At 38.6% G+C, this 26,732-nt stretch overlaps 1 protein-coding gene across 1 annotated transcript in view; it reads left to right on the forward strand.

The window, feature by feature from the left end:
* The window catches only part of NECAB1 (N-terminal EF-hand calcium binding protein 1), a 60,936-nt gene that overhangs the window by 14,824 nt on the left and 19,380 nt on the right, over window positions 1–26,732 (forward strand). Inside the window, exons 4-5 of the mRNA XM_061995886.1 lie at window positions 12,151–12,176; window positions 14,442–14,539. Of these exons, the coding sequence (XP_061851870.1) occupies window positions 12,151–12,176; window positions 14,442–14,539 (124 nt within the window). The remainder of the gene's footprint in view (window positions 1–12,150; window positions 12,177–14,441; window positions 14,540–26,732) is intronic.

Below are 26,732 nucleotides of genomic sequence, written 5' to 3' on the forward strand. Positions count from 1 at the left end.
TACATGCTATAAATTCAAAGCAAAAGGCTGCAGAAATATTGCTAATTGGGTATTGTGTACAGAAGAAGTATGTGTAACATTTTAATTTCCTCAGGTTTTTATTTTTAACTAGTGGCAAAGACTGAGAAATAAAGACAATCTTTAACAAACACTACATATGCAACCTACTTAAACCTAGCAAAATGAATCACATGCTTCTTAGAACAGCATGGGAATTTTCTTAGCAGATTAAGAACCTTCTCAAAAATTTGTGCTTCTCACAAATTTTTAACCCATAGTCAAAGACTCATTTCAGAGCCAAAGACTCATTCATATAGCTCTGGACTTCCTCATCTACACCACATATCTGCATGAGAGTGATTTTATTTACTATGATTCCACTGTCTGCATTTGCCAGGGGGCACCCTCATGAGGGCAAATATCCTTGATGACTATGTAAGGTTTCTAAGAAAAAAGACAGATGTTCTACATCTATTCTTCTTTTCTTTTTACTTGCAAAGCTTTTTTTTTTTAATTTGTAAAATATTTTTCTTTGTAATTTTAAATTTAGTTGTAAACTTTTTCATAGAATCACAATTCTTTTTCATAGAATTGTAGGGTTCTGTGAATATCTAGACTTGAAAAAATATGTTAGGAAATTGAGGATAACATTATGTTTTTCCTCCTGGAAAACAGGCATACCTGAAGAGTAGGAGCAACTGTCAAATGCTACAGTTATTAGCTGAGAACAGGTAATGAAACTGGCACAACAGCTGTCTGAGAGAGAGGTCATTGTCACTTTCCAGGAAAAGCCTGGTGGAAAGCAGGGCACAAAAGTCACAGAGAAAATGTGTTTTGAAGGATCATATTTTCATGTATTTCAGGGAATTGAACAGGTGTAAGACTCAGAAAATCTAAGAAATCACCTTTTCCAACCACAAGGCTTTCTATTGACCGGTTAACATTTGTTATCAATTAGAACCTAGATATGCAGGAAAACATACTTAAAACACGGATTTAAAACAGCAACAAGGAGCTTTTTGAGTATGTTTTTTCATAAAATTTTTAGCTGATTAAAGGTGTAGTGCCTGACTTTCCATACCACTTGATCTTTCTCTTTAACAGAGGCAAATACATTTTAAAGGCTTTTCCTTAGCACCTTGAAAGCTTTTGAGAACCCTGTCGTCAGGGAGCCAGCGAGATGGATGATGATATATATCAGATGGATATAAGAAAGAGAGACAGCTTGGACAGTACAATAAAAACTCCTTGTTAGTACAGCTTTACAGCAAAAGTCACATGAAGCAGATATAATAAGGAGGCAAACACTTTACTCATTGGCATTTGCTGAAAAGGGCAAATTATGTAAAAAGTCTCAGATTAACCAGCTGTCTAAGAAAAGTAACAAAATGTTCATTGAACCTTGGGAAGTTTTGTAATGTAAGCATTAAGAGAATCAAGTATATATCAAAGTCCCCAATCTACATATTTTGTGATGTTTTCATTTGCAAATTACCCAAGAAAATTACATGAAAATCATTATTTATGCCTATAATCCCCAGGTAGTTTATGGCTGATTTTTACTAGAGGAGGATGAGAAATTCTACGCAGTTTTGTATCTATTAGTAGGAGATTTGCAGATTATTTTGTCTCTCTTGCCCATTTAAAATCCAGGCTCTCTCAAACTCTGGGCAAATCATTTTTCTTCTTTTCTCTCTGCTTCACTTCACTAGTTACAAGGTGCAGACTGTAGTTCTCTTATATTGGCTTATAATAAGTGTGGAGATGATGCAGTGATTTACACCACACATAAATGCCTAGGACAGATGGCTAGGGAAGCATGTCATGATCTGCTAGATCATTTGTTGGAATATATCAGGATTTCATACCCAGCTTGTAACAAGAGTAGACTTTGGGTTGTTTCTACCTGCATTAAATCTTTTAGCTCTGACAGCATTTGAAACCTTACTGTCAGTGTGCGTGAGTCTTTGTACTTCAAAACCTGAAGATAAAAAGGAGAGGTTGCCTTGGGGTGATTTCCACGGGCCACAAGCTCAGGAAATTTGAATTCTCTTCCCAGTTCTGCTACTGCAGTCTTTCAAAAAAAAAAAAAAAATCAATGTATAAAAGACTTATGCTGGCTTAACACTTTAAAGAGAACTAAAATAATCAGATATTAAAAGCTTCGGTTGCACAGGTCCTACCATCAGTCTTGTGGAAGAGAGATTTAGAAGATTATAAACTTTTAAAAAGACTAAGCCAAGCTAATGTAACATACCCATTACAAAGCAGATAGAAGACTATGGAAGACTGCTAAAACGAGCAATTAGCATTTTCAATGTGATAACAGAACAAATAATAGCAGGTTTAACTTCTCAGTAATTAGGGTTATGTCTGCCTAACTGACTATGATCTTTGCATATTGATATTTAGTGCAAACAGGTGTTATCTTTTTACAAAGTAGAGCCAGTTGATACTGCAGTGACCATAATCATCAGGAGAAAAAGATAAAGTATCCAAGACACAACTTGGGAGTTCATTATGCCAGCATGAATTTCTATTTACAATTTGTCTAGACCCTGAAGTACAGGTTATTTATTCAGGGCAGATCGTTGCTTTTACTGAAAATATCCATTAGCTAAGGATCTGTCCTCAGTATGTCATTTGGACATATATTTTGCAATTTCTGAATGTACTTAGGTGAAGATTGGCTATTTTTTTCCTTTATATTTCATAAAATCTTGGTTACTTTTTTATATTATTTTAAATATTACGTAAATACTAATAAAGATATACCATGCCTTTTTCCTTCTGATACAGCCAGAAACAAATGTGTAATTTAATATATACTAGGTATGACATAGATTAATAACTATGCTATCACTATCTAGAGAAGCAAATTAGGTGAAGCAGTGTGTCCTTGCAAAAAGGAAGTTTCTTTTTCCCTGTATTTTATTATTGCCACACTGTTTTACTTTTCTTGAAGGTGTTTTATTACAAGAATTATATTTGTAAGAACTGGCAATCAAAAAGATGAGTTGTAAACAATTCAATATGTGGCAGAACCTTTCCTCCACTGAATCATAAGCCAATATAATAATTAGTTCATAGGCCAACTCCTGGATACTCAGGGTCACACAGAAATTCCCCCCATGGGCAGACTAGTTCATACTTGTTCACAAGGCCTCAACATACATTGTGGGGTTTTTAAAAGCTTCCTATGACCACAGAGAAAAAAGAGAACACTGGAGCAATGGGCCACTGGTGATTCAGTGAATGGAACAGTGAATGTGGGGAGATAATGCCAAGAATTCATTAAACTAATTTTAAAATTCTTCAGTAAAACAAGTAACTTCTGATTATTCAGAGACACTGTGCTTCAAAAGTTATGTAAAAAAAGACAGCAGAGTGCTTTGATTAGACCATACAAGTTGCAATCCTGACCTGTAGTTAGCACAAGGTGACTGCTTTAGTGGAGTAGGAGTTAACTATTCTTCCTTAACTGCAGTTTCCAGTACTGTCGTTACCTCAGATTGAAGCAGAAAGGCAATTAGGCATTTAATATTCAGAGAGTCACTTCTATTTGTGCTTTCCAGGATACCTTTGGGCAATCCCTATTCAGTCACATAGCATTAAATAGTAAAAAAGAAGGCTGTTACAGAGCGTCCTCACTCAGATGCCCTCACTCTGTCAGTGTAAGAAAAGGCATTGATGCAGCAGTGACCAGGTTCTGCTACAGGCAGCTCTCTAGGTTCTTGTTTCCTAGCATGTGTTAGCACTTGCATCTACTGCAAAGCACTGTCTTGTATTTAAAGACCCTTTAAAAAGTACAGGCAAGACATTAAGATCAGTGATTATTAAAGACCTAAGCGTCAACCTAGAATTGTACAATGATCCCTTTCCCCTTATTTATAACGGTCTAAGTGTTGCAGATAGCCCAGAAATAAGCATACTGTAAGCATCTGGGCAACATCTTAAGCTTTGCTAAAGGTATCAGGAGGCCAAGGTAGATCCCCACAGTGTGTTGAGTAGGAGCCAAGCCACCTCAGCTCGAGTTGGACCAACGTTGAGGACATGGCTGTGAGTAGGGAAGGAGCAAAAAGAATTGTTTATCTTTACCTTCCAAGTTGACACACGTTTGACATGATGTCTGTATTACACATCTGTAATGTCACAGTTGGGAGGTTGCCGGTGATTTTCCTGAGACTTAAAAAAACCTCAATGTGCTCTAGTTGAGAGCTGAGTTAACCTTTTTGGAGGAGTTTTATCAGGGTGAAAGAAATCCTCCCCCAGAGGCTGACAAGGAGGGTGACAGTGCAATTTATGGAGGACATGGTCTGCAAGTCATGGCTGAACTAATTTTTAAGCTGAAGACCCACACGTTCCAACCCCTACCATTCTATGATTCTATGTTCTGCTATCTTGGAGCATCCTGGTTAATGGCAACTCTATCAAGAAGTGTGAAATGTTCATTTTGGTTGTGTAGCCATTTCTACTATCAGAGTATGAGTGCAAATTAATACATACAGCTCAAAGTCTGTCAGAGACTGACGCTCAAAGCCACACGAAGATGGAAGTCAGCTGGAGATGATAAATACAAGAAAGAATTTATATTTTCAGAAATTGTAGACTTTTACAAAGGCAATATCTGAAAAGTTGAAGGCTGAGAGAGTGGAGTTATCTTGCAGCCTTAAGCATTATGTTTCTTAACATATTCTCCTAAGCACTATTTTTAGGAGCAGAACAGTGCATAAAAATGTTTCACATATTAAATAGGAAGAAGAATTATGGAATGTGACTGGCTTTGCTGACTTTCCACATTAAAAATATTGCAGAATTTTTGGTGTTGTTCCTGTTGCTATTTCATTTATTGACCTTTTTCAATGACTAAATCATAACATATACATCAAATCAAAATCTGAAAAACTTCTTCCCCCATTACTTGCATGCAATCAGGAACAAAAGCCGTATTTGTGTAGTAAATTTGATATTTGAAGCACTGCGATAATGTACACGTCATTCCCACCACCTATTTTGCAGCCCAACATTTCTGTGAGCTCTCATCTGGTTTCTAAATCCAGTGTGTGCGTATGTTCAGGGCAGCTGCCTAGGTCTTGTAACACTGAGAAAGAAGCTGTTTAAACTCCCAGTTATCCCAACTCAGAAAACCCTAGCTTGTGGGGTTAGCATGCTCCAAACAGTGAATAGATTGCATTATCTGGACTGCACATCTGCCTTTGCTGAATGCTAAACAGTTTGCATGCAAGACAGTATTGCAGCATAGTTCAGCTTCAGAGGAGGTAGTTCTGCAGAAATATAGCTGCTTTGTTTACATGTGTTAATCCCTGAATAGTCGTACTGAAGGTAAAGTATCAGCAGCACAGGTCTTTCTATACATGGAGAGAAGCATGCAAGGCAAGTTTGAAATTGTGGCATACGGGGGGTCAATGCTTTTGCAGCTCATTTCGTTAGTAACTCTGTCCCTCCTTAATTTTAATGTCAACTCTGACGAACCCATGCTCCAGCAGAGAAATGATCCTTGACATGGTTAATGGCTGAGTGCATAGATTATAACAGTCATTGCAAATGTAAGCCTCCCTTTTAGCCCACAATTTTCATGGTGATTGTTTTTCATAATGCCATCCTCAGGGAAAAATGTCAGAAGATAATGAGAATATTTGGCAAAGTTACAAACTAAGATATATGCAGAGGCTCTCAAGGGGATTCAGTCTGCAGCACTGCCAGGGTGATAGTGCAGTAAATGTTTTACTGATAACTGACTCATGAGTCAGTGGGAAATCAGACTTGTTTTTCTCACTTTTCTCATTGGTAAAATGAAGTCCTTGGATAGCATTTTAGTTAAAAGGTAGGAGGAGTGCTAGAACTATTGAGGCAGACCTGGGGCACAGGAAACCTCCCAAAGGTAGGGAGGTCCCATTAAGCTTTTGCGTGTGGCAGAAGTTAAAATATGCATGAGCCAGAGATGAGTTTGGTGAGGACCTGGGACATGTGACCACCTGCAGCGCCAAGCTTGTGCTGGGCATTTGGGAGTCTGCCATGCTACATGGGCTGCACATGCACGTAGGTTTGGACTTGGCACTATGGTGACACATCTCCAGTTGCATGTGTGTGTGTCTAAGGCTCTCTCACAATGAGGGCACTGGCACTTGAGAAGTAATTCTGCTCACGTAGGCTTCAGCACCAGTGTAAGGCATTTAAGATGCTCCCCCTTAAAACATCAGTCTAAGGTAGACACGATGACACAGGAGAGGCAGCTGGGACACGAGTGGTGGGAGAAATGCTGAAACAACACTAAAACACTATGTTATATCTAAATACTGAGCATCCTGCTGTCTGGTCTACTGAAAAAAACTCCCAATTTCTTTGCGTGCACTGGGGTTCCTTTGCCTGGCAGGAAGGGCTGAACATGCAAGCACATATATGGCCATCTACATTTAGGACTCATCCCGAAAGTGAATTCACCTCCTTCACATCTGCCCAGTTCTTCATTATCAGAGCCTTAGTTCCTCCGTTGGATAAAAAGAAATCATCTGCTCTAATAAGTCTCCAAAAATATGACAGTTTGATGTCTTAAGAGCAAGAAGTTGGTTATCATTACCCTTGCAACCAAGGAACACTTCTTACTGCATTAGCCTGCAGCCCAGTACTATGTACCGAAACTAAAGTGAAATGCACATTATATGGGACCACAGTGTTTCCTTCAAGGTTCTGGTTGTAAAGATTGTGATGACAAATCCTCAGTAGTTTAGCAGCAGTCTAAGGATAGTAATTATCTATGCCTATCTATTCTTTGTTTCAGCTGGAAGGCATTAGTCTCAGGCTATTGCTGATTTATCATGGTTCAATACAAGTACAGAAGAAAAAAGAATTTCTAAATACAATTAGGAAAAAAAGATTTACTTTAAACAGCAGGAGATACAGACAGGCTCTTTGATTAGATGAACTGCAGGTGAATGAAAAGTGCTTTTTTCTAAAAAGGAATTATTGACTGCAAATAATGGCAGGAGGAAAATAATACATTGGGTTTTGACCATTTTTAAAAAAAACTAGATCCTTTAGCTTAAATAAGAATTTCAGACACGTGGTGCAGCACGGGCATCAGAAAGGTGTGTTTGCTACTATTTAAGAGATGCAATTTCAGCTATTGGCTTTAACTCTGAGACTTTTCAAGACAATATCTATAGAAATCAGTTTGGAAATGATGTACCGAGAAAAGGGTGAGACACTGGTCAGAGTGATCTGATTATACGGCTTAGCATTTTGTGACTGAACAAAAGTTAACTGAGAATGACTTATACAGTCCTGATGCTTACAGATCCTCTGGTCGGCTAGACAACCTGAAAATAGAGTTGCTTGGAAATTTTCTGTATGAATGGTTATTTTTAATGGGAAATTGAGCTTTCTGCAGAGAGAGTGAGAGTCGCTCTCAGGGGGAAACAGAACAATAATGAGTAGTCTCGATTGCATTGACCTAAATGGAGCTGATCTGGAATGTTTCATCTCAGTTTGGTTCTTCAGAAGATAACATTGACTTCCTAGCAGTGAGCTCATTGCTTAATGGCAGGTGTAGGTTGAGAGCCTAGGCCTTTCCATCAGCTGGGTTTCTCAGAGAACCACAGCAGGGTTGGTGTGTTTCCAAGGAGTTTAATTAACCAAAATGAACAAGAAATAATTTAACTTCATTTTTTAAAACAATTAACACATCATTTTGAGACAGAACCAGAAACTGAAATGCCATCTTCTTCTGTGGGGTAAAAACTCTGAATTTTGCTCCTCATGCAAAACAAGCTATCATGTTGCCCTTTGTCTCCTTGTTTAGGTTAGTGCCATTCAGACATTGCTAAAAAAGTCATAGCTCTGCAGCCCTTTACAGTTCTCTACAGACTGTAGCATGCACTGCAATTTTTAATAGTATTAATAAGACCCATTTAGCAACACAGAGACTGTAGGTGGGATGATTAAGGTGGGCAGCTATGTAGTCATTGCATCCTTGTGAATCATTGCACAATACAAAGAATTACGGTGGTCTTTTTTTTGAGACAAGTGGTTAATTTTCTCCTTTAGCCCTGCCACACACAGATCAGTAAGTGAGCATTCCGAAGTTTTCACTTGGCCTGGAGTTAAACACAAGCAAACAAGACAATTATTTAGTGTAGCAAAATGTGGGTCATGGAAACAACTATGACCTGTGTCAGAGCCCAGAAAGGGGAGCTGTTGCTGCTGTTGAAAGGCCAGAGGACACACAGCCCAGCTAGCCCTGAGGTGGAGAACAGCAGCAACAGTGAAGCAGCTGGAAGTTTGGCTCTGCAGGGACCAGCCCTGCCAGCTCTGTCACGTTTTTGCCTTTTCTTCCTCTTCTGTGTCAAGAGGCCAGCACCTGGTCTTGTCCCATTGGCAAAAGGCAGTTTTGCCTCCACTAATAAGAAATGTTGAACAAAACTGAACAAAAAGGTCTTTGCTCTTGCGAAGGAGCTGTGAAATAGACTATTCTGTGAAGTAGAGTATCCTTATGTGTCTTCCATTTTAAGACACATAATATTCCTTTGCACAACACCCTCTGTAGGGTTGGAGAACTTATTTTGCTAACTTGAAGTGGGATTGTATACAGGCTTTCTTGTTGCAAAGAGCTTACAGGTTATTGTCTGAAATTGTCCATGGATGACTATTCAGTTACCTTTGTACAGTCTAAGTAAACACTTAATTGTGACTTTCAGTCACGAATTATATGCTTCTACTTAACAATATAAGATACTAGCCTCAAACTTTCCTCCTTAAAAACAAATCCAGCAGAGATGTGCAAATGAGACCCAAAAAAAGAGTTGGTGCAAGCCTCCAAAATAAATGTCTCATATCTGAGAATGAAGAGGAAAGTATTATCCTTCCTCAGCTATGACAGCCATACCAGTGACTTTCCTAAATTTAGTTTGTAAAGTCTTTCATATAGTATTGGATTCTTCAATAAAATAACAGCTTTAGGCAGCAGCGTCCATACTTTATATATAATTCCTGCACTGAAGGGATGTCATTGCCCATTCTCATGGTCCAGGGGAAACGGGCAGGTGTTCTGCAGGTACCTCTGCCTAGAGATGCCTTTTGTACCAGAGAATGGTACATGTCAGGTCAGCAAATAGGGCTGTGGATTGATTGATTCCCATTAGTGGATGGGTGTAATAGCTTTAACCTTCCTTCCTCCCAGGCTGGCCTCAGTCCACAGCTGACTGTGGTGGGCAGAACAGGAGCATGATCACAGCTGCTTTGCTTCCCAACATTTTGGGCCACTTCCAGAAGTACTACAAATAGGCACTTTTGCCTCAGTTCATTCAGGTGAATTTGCTTATGTTTCTGTCACTGAGCAACGCATATGGTCAATGCTCAGTGGAATATTTATAATGTTTTAAAACAGTTCATGTTATTAGAGAGAGAGCATTTTAGACACAAAGTCAGGCATGTAAAAGGACTCAACTAGTAGTCAGAAAGCAAGTTGAAAGCAGAAGTTCAATAAATGATTATGCTGACATGCCATGAATGCATTTGGCTGCACTCTCTGCTTCGAGGGCTTATCATCAGTGGCATGCTGGCGTCTGGATGTGAGTCATCCAGCAAGTATGGCAAATGACATGTTTAGCCTTGCCAGATTATAGATCTAAGCAGAAGCATCCTTGGCATAGAATACCCAATGAAATAACAAACAGGTGCCCACCATAAACCTGAATGAGTAGCAGAAACAGCCTTCTGGTGTGCACCTCACTCCTGAACTATTACATATATTCTAAACTTCTTTAATTGTGCCTGTATCATCCTGCTGGGAGCTCAAAATTGTTTGTATACAGAAAAATAATTTCTAGGTTTGTTCTTCACTGCTTGAAGCATCATGATATTATTTGAGAGAATGAAATAATCAGCAATTCAAAATTATAGTTTCCCTGCCTAGAACAGCATCCCCTTTGAAAAGGATGCCAAGAACAATGGAGCCTCAGAGGATATTTATAATAGAGAAGGAAACACAATAAATATGCTGGACTGAAATCCATCCTCTTTATGTTATTTCTATGTTCACTCACAGGCTTCCCGAAAGCTGCTGCACAAATCACTTTGGACAATAATTTCCTCATTATTCAGGTTCCCAATTCTAACTGCCAATTAACTCAACACCTAAATACTTTTCCATTTTTACTCGTAGCCCATTTGCAGCTGTGTGCCTCCTGCAAATAGGACTAAAAGCAGTGTTCTAATGAGAGCAACACTGAAAGCCTCCAAGCCACTCCCTTACCCTCCCACAGTACTGAAGATACTGCAGAAGAGCAAGGACCAGAATAGATTTTATTATGAAATTTGAAAAGACTATGAACTTGACTGGCTAACAATGTGAAAGGCTGCTCTAAACACCGTTACCAAGATGTACATTAAGAAATACAGAAATGTCTTTTACAAGAAGAAAAGGCAGTGGGACATGATGTAAGGCATGATGTAAAAGGGCAGAAAATGCAGAGAAAATGAACAAAGAGTAGGCATCATAACAGCAGACTCCTGTCATTTAGCATGATATTCTGCCATTGCCTTTTGCTCCAGCTTTCAGGGTTTCAGATTGCATTCAAGGAGTGAATGTCTGGGCTGTTCCAAAAATGACTGTTGAACTATGGAAGTGATTGCTCAGACATATTTAGTTACTGATGCCATAGTGATCTGTGGTGAACAGCTTTTAGGAAACACAGACGCTTTTTTCCCCAATCACATAGTTTGTGGACCTAAGAATTAAGTTTCTCAGCTTCAGCTCCAATTCTTCTAGACTATGAATTTCATTATACTTGCTGCTAAGGTCATTGGAAAAATTGGCTGCAAGACTCATTTGCAACCCTACAACTTGGCCTTTAGAAAGGCAGATAAGGTCACCTTCAGTTAATAAAAGTTGTGGGAAAAATCTCATTTACAGCATCAATTAAAAGTGTTCAGAATTTCATATAGCCGTGAGTATGCAAGTTTTTGACAATTCAGGATTGTGCAGTTTCTGTCTGTTTCACGCTATTATGAAATAAAAGCGAAATATATGGAAGTTAACACTGGCAAAAGTGACTTTAAGATAATACCGAGTCAGCATTTCATTAAAAGGTCAATTTAAAAAAACCATCCCATTATAAAGACAAGTGAAAAAAATCCTAAGTGCAATCAGACATTCAATATTCACCCTTCAGCAAGGTTCAAAAAGGACATTAATGCTTTTAAGTGTCTTCAATAATCGTCTTCTTCTCCTCCTTGGAAGAAAGTCAACATGCTAATTCAGAATTGTGCTGTAGGGTTTTTTTTCTTTTGTGTATTAAAGCCTCAAAGAGAAAATGTTGCTTAAGAGAGAAAATATTGCTTAAGACTTGATCAAGATGAAATCTGTTTGAAGTGAACAGCTTTGAATTGTATAACTCCTTGCATATATTTATGTATTTATATAATATTGGCATGGCAATGTGGCAATACAGCTATAGTTTTCACACCACTAATTTTACTGGTTAGTACTGCTGAAATGGCTTTGTACGGCCAAGGAGTCGTAGAAATTACATGTGTGATAGGCCGTGTCTGGTTTTGTCTTCCTACTGTACTGTCACTACGCTGGTAGCCCTATTGCACAGTGTGGACTGCAAACAGGAGAAGGTTATCAGCTTTTCCCTGATTTAGCATGGAGGGCTGAGCTCCCTGAGCCATACTGTCCAACATGACAGCCACAGAAGTACAGGCAGAAAAATGGGGAAAAGAAAAACCCCAATTTGTGTGTTCAGATAGATTTCTACCAGCACTGGGACCAAATGTATAAAGGCTGAGATGGAATAACTCTGCACTGTGATGCCCAAAGGTTGGGATTGTCAGAGGGGGTTGTCAGTCAGTAGAAAGGTACCAGTAGAACATGGCTGGGAAGGAAGGCTGCACCTGTAGCCAGCTTCAGAAAGGCTGCAGTACAGTTGCAGCCTTCATCTTCGGATAAGCCTCTGTAAGATAGCAAAACAAAACCAGCAAGGGCCAGGTGCTCATCTCATGTTACAGCCTGAGCATGGAGATTTCATATCACAGTCAGGCTCACCTTTGAGTCCTGTTGTTTACCAATCCAACAACAACAAAAAAAAACATTACTAAGCTCACTAACCTTCTATACTCTTATCTTTCCAGCAATCTTGACACAGAAGAGCTCTGCGGTAAGTTCCTTTTTGGGCAAGAACATAATCAATGCCTGTGGCAGCCCTGTGCAAGTGAACCTATCACATGATAAGATAATTTTAAATTTTTTTCTGTTTAATCTTTGTAGATCAAACAGAAAATAATTTCCATTGAAAGAACTCCTGGGAAAATGCAAATGGCTTATAAAATTTTCAGATTCTATCATCCAATACATGCAGAAATTACTTTGAAGATACTTTTCTGATTCAATACTTCACATTCTCCAAGCTTCAAGTTCTGATCTGATGTAAAGATAGCTAACTTTTATCTTATTTCCATTTCACACAAGATTTTTTTATAGCTTGTTTATGATTTTCAGAAGTATGAATGCTTTAGCATTCATTAGTACCTAGTGGGAGAAAATTCATTTATTTTCTTCAACTTAAGCCAATGAGAGTAGTAGCTTGATAAGTTCTATCATCCTTCAGCACAAAAGCCTCCTACAAGGCCTAGAATTTGGCCTAGTTACCCATTTTTGTACCCCATTCTGGGCTGTGAGTCATTCTCCCAAAACTCTATTTGCTCTCCATCTGATCTTACAGCTACTGATTTAGAAGTCTGCTTGCAACAGAAACTGATTCACAGAAAATTTCTGCAAGTCCTCCCACAAAATGTCAAAAGAACAGTTAAAGTTGTCAAAATCAGACTATTTCTGAGGGAAAGACAGTAGCCTGATGAATTTTCCAATAGTCAGCAATGTTAAAGACTTATAAACCCTGAAAATCTTGTCAAGTTGCATGCCAGCTCACTTACCCACAGGGTAACTTCACCCATAGCCAAAAACCTAGTAAGAGGCCCCTTACTCTGTGGCCTGTAGATATATGACAAGAGACTCAGCTGGAGTCAGTTGGGCTGTGACAACCTCTGCTGATTGACCATCTGGCCAAAATGATATCAAAGTGGCCAAGGAAGATGTGGTATTGTTACATAAGGGATTTACTGCTGTTGGTGTTGCACTGGAGGCCCACAGGTTGGCTCAACATCTGACCCCCATGAGCCACCTTAGACTGGTTGGAGGATGGAGGAGGGCTGTCAGCCCTGCACTGGCTCTTTCTGCTGTCTTCTTCAGCTACCTTTTAAACCTTTTATAGGTTGCCAATAGGGTGTTTCTCACCTGAGAATCTGGTACTGAGTTTACTCAGCGCATGTTTAAGCCCTTTCTAGGTTATCTCAGGTCTCCTCAGAAAGGAAACTTCACTTCCAGGATAATAATTCACAATATGTTTTTATTCTAAATCATTTTGTTCGGCCTGTCAGCAATACCAGGTTCTGTTGCAGTGCTCCTGAGACTTTATGCTTTCATGTCTCCCCTGAGAAGCTTGTGCTAACCTCTAAAAAGCCTCAAAGTATTGTTTTTAATTACGTCAAACAGCTATCTCATTTGTTCTTCCTGTCTGCCATTTAGATGTTATTTTTCATGCTCTTCCATGTGATCTGATGTCTAAATGCCTTGTCTAACACAATCTCTAGCTTTAACACAATTTTCTTCCTTTTTTGCACTTTTTATTTCCTGTGCCTATCTCTGTTGTGTTTTGCTGCATCAACCAAATAGGAACTTGTGTCATGATTTCCCAGGTTTGCCTTCTCCTCTCACTTTAGTGCTTCTGGGTTGTGCCCCCTAAATTTACGTCATCTCTTTCTGTTAAAATGCCCTTTGCTTTGAGCAGCTACGCAGGGACATTCTGCAACTTATGTTCTTTCCGTGAGTTTTGTTTAAAATATTTTGCATGCACTGTATTCATTGAAAATATCATCACAGTACCTGGGACCGGAAGCTTATCTAGCTAACTCATGGCCTCTTCATTTCTCAAAGAGAAACAACTGGTCTCAGCTGACCCCAGTTCACAGCAGCCTCCACTCTAAAGGCTTTACCAGATTAGATTTAGTGTGTATATGTGAAAGCTTCATTTCCTGATAGTAACTGTAGACTATTAGACTGAAAATTGAGTTCAGAAAGAAAATATAACTCTTTTGAAAAGAAGTTTGTGTAAATTTTTGATGATTTGACAGGTCTTTTGTTGAAAATGTTTTGAAACACTGAATTTTGAATACTCCAGGAATTGTTTTTAGGAAAATAATAAAAACTTTTAAAATAATACTTTTCATTAACTCTTGTATTTAAGTAGTTAAATAGCTAAATATCAATACCATACCTAAATTTGGACTTGATAAAATTGATATTTAATAAAATACTGTTTTTTTCAGGTTGTTAATAGGTGACATAGGTTTTCTTCTTCTTTTAGAATATTTTTCCCAGCACTTAGGAGAGTATGAAAATGTTCTATCTGTATTGGAAGACTTAAACATAACCATACTGAAGGCAATGGACAAAACAAAGAAAGTAAGTAAAAATTGTGATTATTTTTGTTCTTTACATTGTATATTTTGTTTATTTAAGCACCAGTTTTTCTTACTGAGATAAAGTTATTAATTCATGTTTAAGTTCTTCCACATACATATGTTTGTAGGAAAGTCTAGTAGGAAAAGGCTTCTCAAAATGGTCAAGTATGAAAGCTGTAAAGCTCTGTCTGCATAGTATTATAGTTTGGATGTAACCAAAAATTGTCTTTATGAATGATCAGAACAATGTTCTTCATATACAACAAGAGAGTTCCATGTCCTGTGCCAAATGTGGGTATTATCAGCATATAGACATTTGGAAGCAGTCTGACTTTGAAAAAAATAATCCAAGTTTTTGAAGTAGAAAACATTTTAGTAGAAGGTGTTAATGACATAAAATGTATGATGACTACTGTTAAATTGGGTAGGCAAGAGTTATTTGGAGACATATTGAGTCATATTTATGTTATTGTTAAATGTAGATTCCAGAATAGTTTTAAAGATTAAAAAGATTTGTAATGTCTCTCTCCACGTTCCTGGAAGCTGAACTGCAGTACTGTCATGATTATAAAATGATCCTGTAGGCTGCAGCTCTGCATCCCAGCTGCTTAGCCCACAGTTTTGCATCCCAGCTACTTTTAACTGGCTAATATAAATCACTTGAAAATAATTCTGATAGTAACAACAGAAGAAATAGTAATTTGGGCTGAGGGAAACCTCCTGACCAAGAACAAGATTTCATTTCTATTTCAGGCATTTTAAACAAAAGCAGTGCTCACGGAGTCTGGAAATAGGAGGTGTTGCCCACCAACAACTGGCTGTTGCCCACCAGCACAGCAAGGGAACATTTACCAGGGAGGAAGGAGATGTTTCTTGGGAGGAGAAGCTCAGTTTCTCCATCTGTCCATCTGATAGGGGATGTCACCAGGTCACAGGATATGCTAGGCAGCTGATCCATTTGGCATCCAGTTCATTATAGTCATATCTGCTCATATCTTTAGGCCTGCTTGTTCATACCATGTCCCAACTAGATGTCTGATTAAAAGTGCATCAAGACATTGGGTAATATGCTCCTTTTCCCTGTCTAAACAGTTAAATATTCTGTGCAAGATGAAACAGCTCCAAAAGGTGAGAGAAAGCAAAAACCAGGGAAGGAAGTAAATGTGGATCCTCCAAACTCAACCCCAGACTCACATGGCAAAACTGTTCCCTGGAAAGTGAGCTGTCAAGAGACATTTTGGCCAAAAGTATCCTATGAGATTCCATGGGGGGGGGGAAGTAATTTTTTTTTTAGTCAACCAACAGAGAGGTCAATGGGGATGGGGAAAAGGCTTTACTTCTCTAGCAAAGTGGTTGTCTTTGGTTATCGAGTGTTTGCAAGAGCGCAGTACTCATCCATTTTACATGAACTGCCAACATAATATCCAGAAAATAGAGCTTGTTTATTTAAAGCTTGAGCCAGTAAACTCAATGTCTCTCCATCATGCTGTGCATCTTCCACTCCTAATGAAGTGAATGCATGCTGACTCACTGCCTCATTGAGCTGGACAGTAAAAAGCAACAGATCAGTTTATTCTAGCTATGCATAATAATAACAATTAAAAAAGTAGCCGTGTCTATAAGCTACTGCTAAAGGGCAGGACATGTCATCTGATAACTACTGGAGGTAAATAGAACCCAGCATTTAAGAATGACTTCAGAAGTTAATTACAAGGAGGAGTCCCAGAAGACTAGTCATAGTGAGCATTGGCCTGAGTATTAAAACAGATAAAATCTGTAATATTAATAGATGTTTCATCTGTCTGCTCAAAGAACCCATCTGAAAAATAATCAAACCACAATTTCTTTGGATTTTGTTTTCCTGACTGAAGATTCAAGCTTAATGGGTTTTCTCTTTCGGGAATATTACAGCCGACTATTTGTTAGAGGTGACAGAAGTAGAGCAAGGCTAACACTGGATATAAAAAACCACTTTTCATTCCAACTAGTATAAACAATGTGTGAACATAATAAAACAAAAAATGTGTTATCCAATATTCTAAACCGGAGCTTTCTGACAAGGATATGCCCAGCAAATACAGCTTTGTATTGGAATGAAATTGTCAGTTCAAAACTAGGATTATTCACAACAGTAACTCAGTTCTGAGGAAACAGATTGTGACCTGACTGCCTGATAAATTATTGGAGTGCAAATGTTAACATTTCCATCTTAAATAATCCGAGCTTTTATTGATGTTTATGGTCCAAACTCTGGAATATATCCATCTAAAATCTGAGCTGGGGGTGCAGCAAAAGCTAGTTAGCATACTGAGATAGCACGGATAAGTGATGTTCATCACCTGTGACACACAAGGTGTAATGCAGCTCCCAGCTCAAGTTGGCTCCTCATCTCAAACACAAAAGTGCTCAGAAATGGGTGATCTGGTTATGAATGGCTGTTGGTATGTATCCAGATCAAGGTTTGAGGTTTTCTTTCCTAGTGCAAAATAAAACTTTGTCACTGCTCTGCCATTGTAGTCACCTGGTCACTTGAATAGCAGCTGAGAAATGGGAGCAGTTTTTAATGTCTTCTAAGCTCTTATCTAGTTGGAAAATGTATACCTAGAAAAAAAAAAGACCAGAATTGAAGACCTACACTTTGAGACATAAAAAGACATGATGTATCTACAGTAGCTGAGTCCGTTTCAAATTACCAGGAACAAATTTCTAAAGACCAAATTCTCATATTAATACCCAAAAGTAAAATCTGCTGAGGTTGAACCTAAACTCTGCTCTGCAGAGCATGGGGCTGTTTATGGACTCAATCCTCAGGTATGCTGTGAACTGTCCATCCCCTCTGACTTTTAGTGGACTGGAGAAAGCTCGGTGACTCTAGCCTTAGCTAAACTTTCCCAGAGTGCATGCCACTTCAGATAGGCAGCTCATTTAACCTTAAATATTTTTGGGGAAAAAGAAGCAACTTGATACTTCATTTTATTTATCCAGTTTAATGTCAGATAAACAGTTACCACTCAGTCCTTCCTATAGAAAATCCCTGCTATCCTACCAATTCAAGTTGTCTGTGCTCAGTAGATACTTTGCACAAGAGGCAGTTGCAGAACTGAAGCCCTAGAAAAACTGTTCAGCTTCCGTTTCCAAGGAAACCCTGGAGAAAAAAAGATGTATTAGTCTTCAAGGAAAAGCTAAACAGGGAATCAGCATGTCTGAAAAATCTAAACACCTCCTTTTTCCAGATATAAACACAACTAGAAATTAAAGCTCCCTAAAATGTAGAGTTTAATAGATGTCTCTTTACTTTGTGGCATATGTTAATATAAGTTTGATAACAGCGAAGTGTGTGGCTTTACTTGAAACATATCCACAACTCCAGTGCACACACCATCTAGCTTTTGCACATGTTTTATTGGTTTTTTTAATTCACCATCAGTTTTGAAAATCCCATGCATTGATGAATAAATGCCTTGAGTTTCATTTACAAATATTCTTAACCAGTTCAGCCTTTAGACATAAAGATTTCCCACCAAGAGCAACTGGAGTTTCACTTGGCCATGGACTCCTGAATTTAAATCAAGATCAACCAGATTGTCCCCATTACTCCAAATTATTTCCATGTGTAGATAATTTTAACCCAACAGATTAACAGATAACTGATTTCTGTAAGGGAATTGCAGCATGATTTCTGTGGGCTTTATTGCCCTCTGTGCCTTGAAAAGGTTGTCAATATATCTTTCCTGAACTGAGCTTTTCTCTAGTCTCCCAGACATGTGCTGTCTGAAAGTGAAAATATCAAGTCATCTGTGGGAGAAAATGTTCCAGTGTGTTTTCAGGTTTAAGACATTTTTAAACTGGACTTCCTTTCAGCATTCTGGGGACAGATCCCTCCAGCCTATCCGTCCTAAGCATCTGGGATGTCAGGAAGCCCTCAAGGGTGTAGGAGTGGTTCATGCTCTGTTGCTTGACAGGAAGGTGCTAAGCTAAAAATGGAGATAAATAGATATAGCAAGGACCATCTTTCAGTGAGGAAAAAACTGAGTTGCATTTGCAGACAACTATTTTTAATTCAGAAAACATCTTACCAGAGGATGCTAGGGGAGCTATAGTCCTGTTTTGGTACTGGCTTCTTGTTCTATCCTTATAGAAGGAAAGGAAACACATATCTGAGGATTTTTAGAGGGATTTTTGGCATTTGATATTTGCTCATTTTTCTCCTTAGATGGAGAGTTTGCATGAGTTGACTATACAGGAGTGGTTGGTGTCAGTTGTTTTTCTTGTACGTGCCAGGCTGATAGTTTCCTGATCAAAGTACAAGCTGGCATAGTTCTCTTTACCTCATTTCTTCTTAATCATACATTCATGAAGCATTAACAATCAAAGACTCTGCAAAACTGTACAAATGCATTGGAAGGCTTGTTTCTTCTTCTTATAACTAAACACAGAAGCATATTTCATATAAAGTTAAAATAAAATATTTAATTTCTACTTTTTATTACCCAAATAAACATAACATTTTCAGCAAGCTACATTTTTATGACATTCTGAAGCTTGCAGTCATGTACAAATAGAGTGAAAAAGAAACTCTGCAACCTACAGCACAGAAAATAAAATCTGTCACTGAGTAGTGATGTACATAGATAAAAATAGACCAGTTTTTTAAGGTGCTTGACATCTTTGTTGTGTTGACTTGTGACATTCTGAAAATAAGAAACTTACAGGCTAAAGAACATGCCTTCCTTAAGTTATCAAGCCATAAAATTGTTGCTATTTGTCAGCTGTTCAGTAAGAACAAATTTGACTCTCATTTTATTTCTGGTCTTGCTGTAGTTTAATGCAAATGCAGGCTGCTGCTGCTGGTGGTGAACTATTCTGTGCTCAGTAAACTGAACAAAAGCTCGTTTAATCACCAAAACCTGAATTTTTATGTGCAATGAAACTGACAACACAGAACTATTCAGGGATTTAAAGACATTTAGTGGCAACTTAGAAATCAAAGGGTATTTAAGGATGTCCGAGATGTCTGGACAGGCCTGACAAATAGCACACAGGACATCTAGGAGACCTGGGAGCAGGGTGGGGTCTCCCTTCTGGGGCAGCAGCGAGAAATGAGGTGGATTTCTGAAGAGCATCAGACTCCAGTTCAGGTACTTGAGTAGCTCTGAGGTCTCTGACGGGTTTTTCCCAGAGAAGTTCCCTGACGGAGAAAGAGCTGGTGATGGCTTACTATGATCTGACAGTGCCTTTTATCAAAGTCACAACACCCATCCAAAGTTTACCATTTTTTACCCCTGAAAACTGGTGAAACCCCTCTCCTCCTGCGTTCTGCCTTCCCTTTTGCCAACAGCATGAGGTTATTTTCCAGCCAGACTGTATCCCCACTGGTACCTGCACAGTCAGTGAAGGCTGGCAGCAGAGGCTTGTGGGGAAGCAGGGAACATTGCAGATAATTTTAAACCCTCTGCTCTCATGGGCAGTTTGTACTGCAGTGCAGTGAAAGGTGAAAGTCTCCACTGGCCGGTGGCCAAATGACTGTGCCAGGGAGATTTCAGGATGAGAATTACTTTCTCCTTTGGGATTGAAAAGGCTGTGGGAACTGGGGCTGTTTAGTCTGGAGAAGAGGAGAAAAGGGGGAATCTCATGAATATTTGGAAGTATATAAATGGTGGATGTCAGCAGGTTGGGACATCCCTTTTTTCTATTGTATCTAGCAACAGGACAAGGGGTAATGGGAAGAGGCTGAAACACAAAAAGTTTAAACATAAGAAAAAACTATTTCACTGTGAGGGTGACGGAGCAGTGGAACAGGCTGACCAGGGGGGTTGTGGAGTCTCCTTCCTTGGAGATCTTCAAGACCCACCTGGACACATTCCTATGCGACCTGATCTAGGTGACCCTGCTTCTGCAGGGACGTTGGTCTAGATGATCTCTAAAAGTCCCTTCCAACCCTACCATTCTATGATTCTTTGATTTCAGTGATTGTTGGCTTGAGCCTCACCTATTACCTCTATCCTCACAGTCATGGAGCTGACAGTGGCATTGGCATGAAATGAAACAGCTCTTAACTTCCTGGAGTAACAACTAAAATTCAGACTTTTTGCACTAGCACAACGGCAAATGGTGGGAACTGGGAATCACTGAGAGCAACTGAGCCAGCAGAGATGCTCCCCTGGGAGAGTGACACTAATGCCCACATGGTTGTTTCTTTTTCTTTGCAAATGCAGAGTCCATGTAGCTCTCATGGAGGCCAGCCTGCAAGCTGTCTCCAAAGTGAATTAAGGGCACCATACCTGTGTAAAAGTAATCCAGCCTTCAGCAACAAAAACTTCATATCTAAGTTGTTTCTTAGGTTATACTGATTATATTTATTAGATTAATTCGAAGGGAAATGGTACAATAGATTCTTTAAAGAAAATCAAACTAAACTGAAACTAGCTTTTATAATTAACAACACTTATAAGATGAAACTTCAGTCTGTCGGGTAAGAGTATAACTCAATCCTATATATACTTTTAATGTCTGAAGCACAAATCCACTGTGACACATGGATGGACTTGGGCAGGACTTTCTAGCAGTCAACAAAAAACATATATTAATAGCAAAATGAGAAATTCAAATCTAAAATAAAGACAACAACAAAATAACCATGAAAGACTTAGTTAGCATAGTAGGAAATTCATTAAACAAATATTGAAGATTCCTTCTCAATCTGTTCTGTGTTATATTTTCATGATCCTTAAGTCATTGTTTTCATTCCATCTCTTTTCTATCTCAAAACTAGAGCAAAATCTTTCTTCCACAGATGAAAACCAGAAGGTGTTTTGCTAGAATAGTTAATGCTGACCTTTTCAAAACTGAGTCAAGAGAGCTGAGTACACACTCCTCTTGTAAATACAAAGATCTGCTTGTTTTGGAGACAAAAGCGCTGCAGACTTCCATGGAACAGAATGGTAGAGAATATAGAAAATGAGCGATGAGGTGCTGCAAATTTTCTCCTTTTCAGACTCAATCTGAAAAATCTCACATTCTTTGCTTTGGAGGGACTTTCTTCCCTCCTTTGCAACTATTTTATGAAGGACACCAAAGGATCTGTCTGTGGTGGCTGGGGACCAGACTCAGTGGACTACCAAACAGCACTTAAGCATCAGAAACCATGACTGGTTTCCATCCAGCATTTAAATATGCAAAACATAAAAATAGTGAGTTTAGAAAGCAAATGAAAGATAACCCTTATTCAATAGAGCAATCAAGTTCTGGAATAGCCTTCCAAGCATTTTGGGGTAGAAAACCTGTAACCACTTTTCACACGTTGCTTGAAAAAACCTGGGAAAAAGAGCATGTGGTGCGGATTCAGTGAATGACACAGCATGTCTAATTTACTAGCAATCATTAATTTTTCTGCTTTCCTCAAAAACCCAAAGCTAAGTGAAGTCAATGCAGCCTTTATTATTACTGGAAAACTTGAATTACTGGAAAACTTCTTGAATAACATTAAAAATGAGAGCCGGTCAAAATAAAAACGAAGATTAGAGGAGCTGGAAGAGTAATACAGGAACATTGAATTGAGTTACTCATGGTGCATTTATAATAAATATGTAAATCACTGCACTCTGGAGGGTTGATACCCATTATAAATCAGAATACCTGTATTTTTTTAATTGCATATTTGAGTAGTAGTAACAGTAGTAATTAGGTAAATTATATTGCAAAACAGAATAGGTGGGGAGAAAGCTAGATAAGCATATGACAACAGACTAACATTCTGTTTGAACAAAAGTTGGGATTTTTTTTGCTTTCACAAAATCTGTGTTGAATTGGATAGTTTTTGCATGTGATTAGAAGTTATTAAAATTTTTCACTGAATCTAATCCTATTCTCTTTGAAATTGTGCTTTTTACAAATCTATCTTTCACAGAATGAATGTAATGAACAGCTGCTGCGTAAGAATAACATAAAGCAGGTATTACTCAGTGATTATTTTAATGCATTAGTTTTGAATCTGGCTTCTTGGTTCCTTTATGTTTATCACTAAGAGTTTTTCAGATTGCTGTCAATCTAAAATCAGAATCTCAGAATTTTTTAGGTTGTAAAAGACCTTTGTCATCAAGTCCAGCCATTTCCCTGAGTGCCACGTCTTTTGAATATCTCCAGGGATGGTGGCTCAATCACTTTTACAGATGATCAGAGTCTAGATTCTTTTTGCATGAATTTATGTACTCAACTGTTTATCAGCTCCCTGCTGTAAACTCAGATGAAGAGAGGAATGCTAGTGAGAGTGCTAGATTTATCACCAGTTGTACTGTGCAACAAGGCAGACAGGACCCTATGAATAAACATCTATCTAGGGACATTATTAAATGAGGTTTTGGAATTTCATTTAATAGATTTTCGATCCATATTTTTTTTAAAGATTGTGATTATTAGTGCCAGTCAAGTTAAACAGGGATAAATTAAAAAAGCTGCAAGTGATGAATCCTAAGCAGTCGTGCCAGGATATTCCAGAGATTTGCTACTTTCATAGAATCCTAGCTCCTTACCAGAGTAATGAAAACTCCTGGGAACTTTTGTTCTGTTTTGTGGAAGTCTTACACCTACTGGGTCAGAAAGAGACAATGTTCAAATTTTTGCTGGTAGCAGAGAAGATGTGTTGAATAGTCAAAACTAGAAAAAAAAAAAACCACACAAAACCAACCATAAAACATCTTAATTAAGTTAATATCCATACATTTAAACATAAAAGTGTATAGAAATAACTTCACAGCAGAAACATTTAACACAGACATTCTTCTTCTGATACCTGTCAAAGCCTCTGATGTTTTCCTTGTATCCTTACAAACTTCTCCCATGACCAATAGCATTACACATATCCCTGCTACCTACTGATATAAACCATAGCCAGTTTGTTGTCTCTAAGCTACATGGTGCACTAAATAGTGGTTAAATAGGAGTTAGCTTTTGTCCACGCATGAATTCTGGGCATACTGTTATTGCAGTAAGAGTACATTACTCCTTCAACAGTCCCAGTAATGGAGAGTGATAGACTGACCTGCTATTACAAATGTGTGTCAGTATTCTCCTACAATCACCCATGGCTGCCTATTTTATTTCATTTCCTTGCTCTTCTGTCAGCACTGCACATGGTTTGTTAGAGATTGTCACTTCCAATTCTCTAGGCAGAATTTAAACATGCTGTAAGATTTTTTCTGTAAAAGTTGCATTTGTGTGAAGTCATCACAGTGTGCATCTCTGGATCCGGTTCACAGAGTCATAGAATGGTAGAGGTTGGAAGGGACATTTAGAGATCATCTAGTCCAAACTCCCTGCAGAAGCAGTTCCACCTAGATCACATCACACAGAAACGGCTCCAGATGGGTTTTAAAGGCCTCCAGAGAAGGAGACTCCACACCCTCCCTGGGCAGCCTGTGCCAGAGCTCCCTCACCTGAACAGAGAAATAGTTTTTTCTTATGTTTAAATGGAACTTTTTATGTTCCAGCTTCATACCATTACTCCTTGTCCTGTCACTAGATACAAAGGAAAAAAGGGATGTTCCAACCTCCTGACATCCACCATTTATATACTCATAAACATTAATGAGATTCCCCCCTCAGTCTCCTCTTCTCTAGACTAAACAGCCCCAGTTCCCACAGCCTTTCCTCATAAGGAAGATGCTCTGGTGAAATTGGGATTTTATTCTGCCTGTTCTGATTCCATCCTACTAGTCTGAAGAACTAAGATCTTAGGGACAGAAATGAAAAAGGCTTGAATTCTTTTTCCTTTTACTACAGTTATTCTGAATAATTTTATATCCTCACTTTAAAGTTGTAACCTAAGGCATTGTCCCATGAATGTAAGATGTAAACACACAGCGCAGGCGACTCTCCATGATCAAGGGAAATTTAAATAGATTATTCCTTAATGAGTTTTACTCAGTGATAGCTACTTTTCAGTTCCTTTGGGGATGATTTCTGTAAAGCAAAGCATAAATAATTTTTATGAAATTATTTTTATATGACATATAAAATAGGAAACAGAAAATCACAAAGTAATGTAACAGTAATAAGTTGTAAGTAATGTTACAAATTAAGTACAATAAATAGCTTTTACAGTGGTATGTAAGATAAACTACTCTATAGCAAAATAGCAACACAGGGAGAGGCGAAGGAGAACAGGTTTGTCCAGCCTAGAGAAGAGGCTGCAGGAAGATGTAATTCTGCTATCTAAAGAACGGTTATAGAGAAGACAAAATGACATTGTCCTTTTCAGAGGTGCATAGCAAGAGCACAAGTGGCATCAGCTACAGCTTGCAGACAGGAAAATGCTGACTAGACATACGGAAAATACTTTGTGCAGAGAGAGTATATCAGTGGATCAGAGAGATGGTGTAAATCTCCATCTTTGGAGACATTCCAAACTCAGCTGGACATGTCCCTGAGCAGCCTGAACGGCTTTGAAGTTGGCCCAGCTCTGAACAGGGGGTTGGGCTAGATGATGGCCAGACATCTTTTCCCACTAAGTTTGTGGTGCTCTTGTGTAAGCTCCCACCCCTTCTGAGAGACTTCCCAGCCAAGCTCAGTTGTCTTGCCCCAGGTAAGTGGACATCAGTATCCCCTACCCCATCTCAAGGAGCTGCTCCTCTGGTAAGCAGATCAGTGTGGTGTCAGGTAACCCAGGGGGAGAGGATCAGGGCTGGCACCAGGGCCAGCTGTGTTAACCCTGAGATGTGGAGAGGTCTAAGCACTGCGGTCCCCACCTTTAGAAGAAAAGAACCTCTTCTGCACCTTTTAAGACAGCTGTAAGCCATTTTTAAAGACCACATTGACCTTTTCCTCGGGGAAATCACTAATTATGTGTATTTTCAGTTGCATTAATGAAAACTCAAATCTTAGCTGCTCACAAAGGTCACAATTGTCTCTTGATGAGGAAGATGCAGAAAATTACCCTCATTCACTCACAATCAGTAAAACTAATAAGCAGAACGATATGTTAACACAGACTTATTTCATCTGGACTGCCCAAACTGCTGAGCAGTATAATATGTATGCTAATGAACCCTAATTTACAGCTAATGAAATTCAAGAAACGGACTATTTTTCCAGTTCATGTACCGATGCCATCACTGGGTTCCATTAATAATTGGTGGTGTGGCATACTGACAATACAAATGCTGGGCATTAAGCTGATTATACCATAATATACACTTAATAAATTGGCACATATTTTTCTTAATTCAGAAATAACATTTTCTTTCTTCTAGGGAAATATAGTAAAATGCAAATAAAGTCACTTTTCTCTTGGAAGCAGAGCAGTGAAACGATAACAAAGCATGGCTGGTAATTCCTCATCACTGAAAGACTGAGTTGAGGTTTCAGTGAACTGCAGTGGACAATCTTTTTCCCTCCATGACTTAAACTATAATAATGCTGGTGATTTATATATACTGAAGGCCTTCTTTCATGTTCTTTGAGGAATTTTAGGATGGGTAGGAGTAGTCACCCTTCAGTGGACAGGAGTCAAAGTTCCCCAACATTGCTGTGAGCTCAGGATTGCTGGCCTCAGAGCTATTATTTAAAGAAAAATATTAAGCATCCATTGGCCTAGCTGGGTGCAATAAGAGAGTTAAATAATTCCACATAGAAAAGTTGCAAACATAAATATGTGGGTAGAATATACATAGGAATGTGTCTTTGACAATTCTAGGCTCCCACAGATGATATTCACATCCTGCCTGCCTAACCCATCTATACAGGTAGCTCTGCCTACCTGATAAAGCAACTCTAAGCCATATTTAAAGATCACAAGGACTATTCTGTCTTTAAATATAGAACTTAAGAGACAATAGAACAGGATGAAAAAAAGACTAAATTCTGATGCAATGAACAAACTGTTCTGTAGTTCTGATGAAAAAAACCTTAATAACTTTCAGATACAGGAAAGCATTTATCAAAAATTGAGAAAGCAGCCAGCTTCAGCCAGTATTACACAGATAACATTGATATAATCCCCACATCAGCCAAACAGAACCATTTGCAAATGAAACAGTATTGATGTACATTTGAAGTAGTAACTGAGCATGTTGGTATGAGATTTACCATGGCTACATGCAAGAACCTGTATGGAAGTATCTGTGGCATTTGCTTTTTGGCTGCCTAGAATTTTAAACCACTTAGATTATCCTCCTCTTATGAGATTACTTTGGTATTCA

This window comes from Colius striatus, chromosome 4 (genome assembly GCF_028858725.1).
Source record: "Colius striatus isolate bColStr4 chromosome 4, bColStr4.1.hap1, whole genome shotgun sequence".
NCBI lineage: Eukaryota > Metazoa > Chordata > Aves > Coliiformes > Coliidae > Colius > Colius striatus.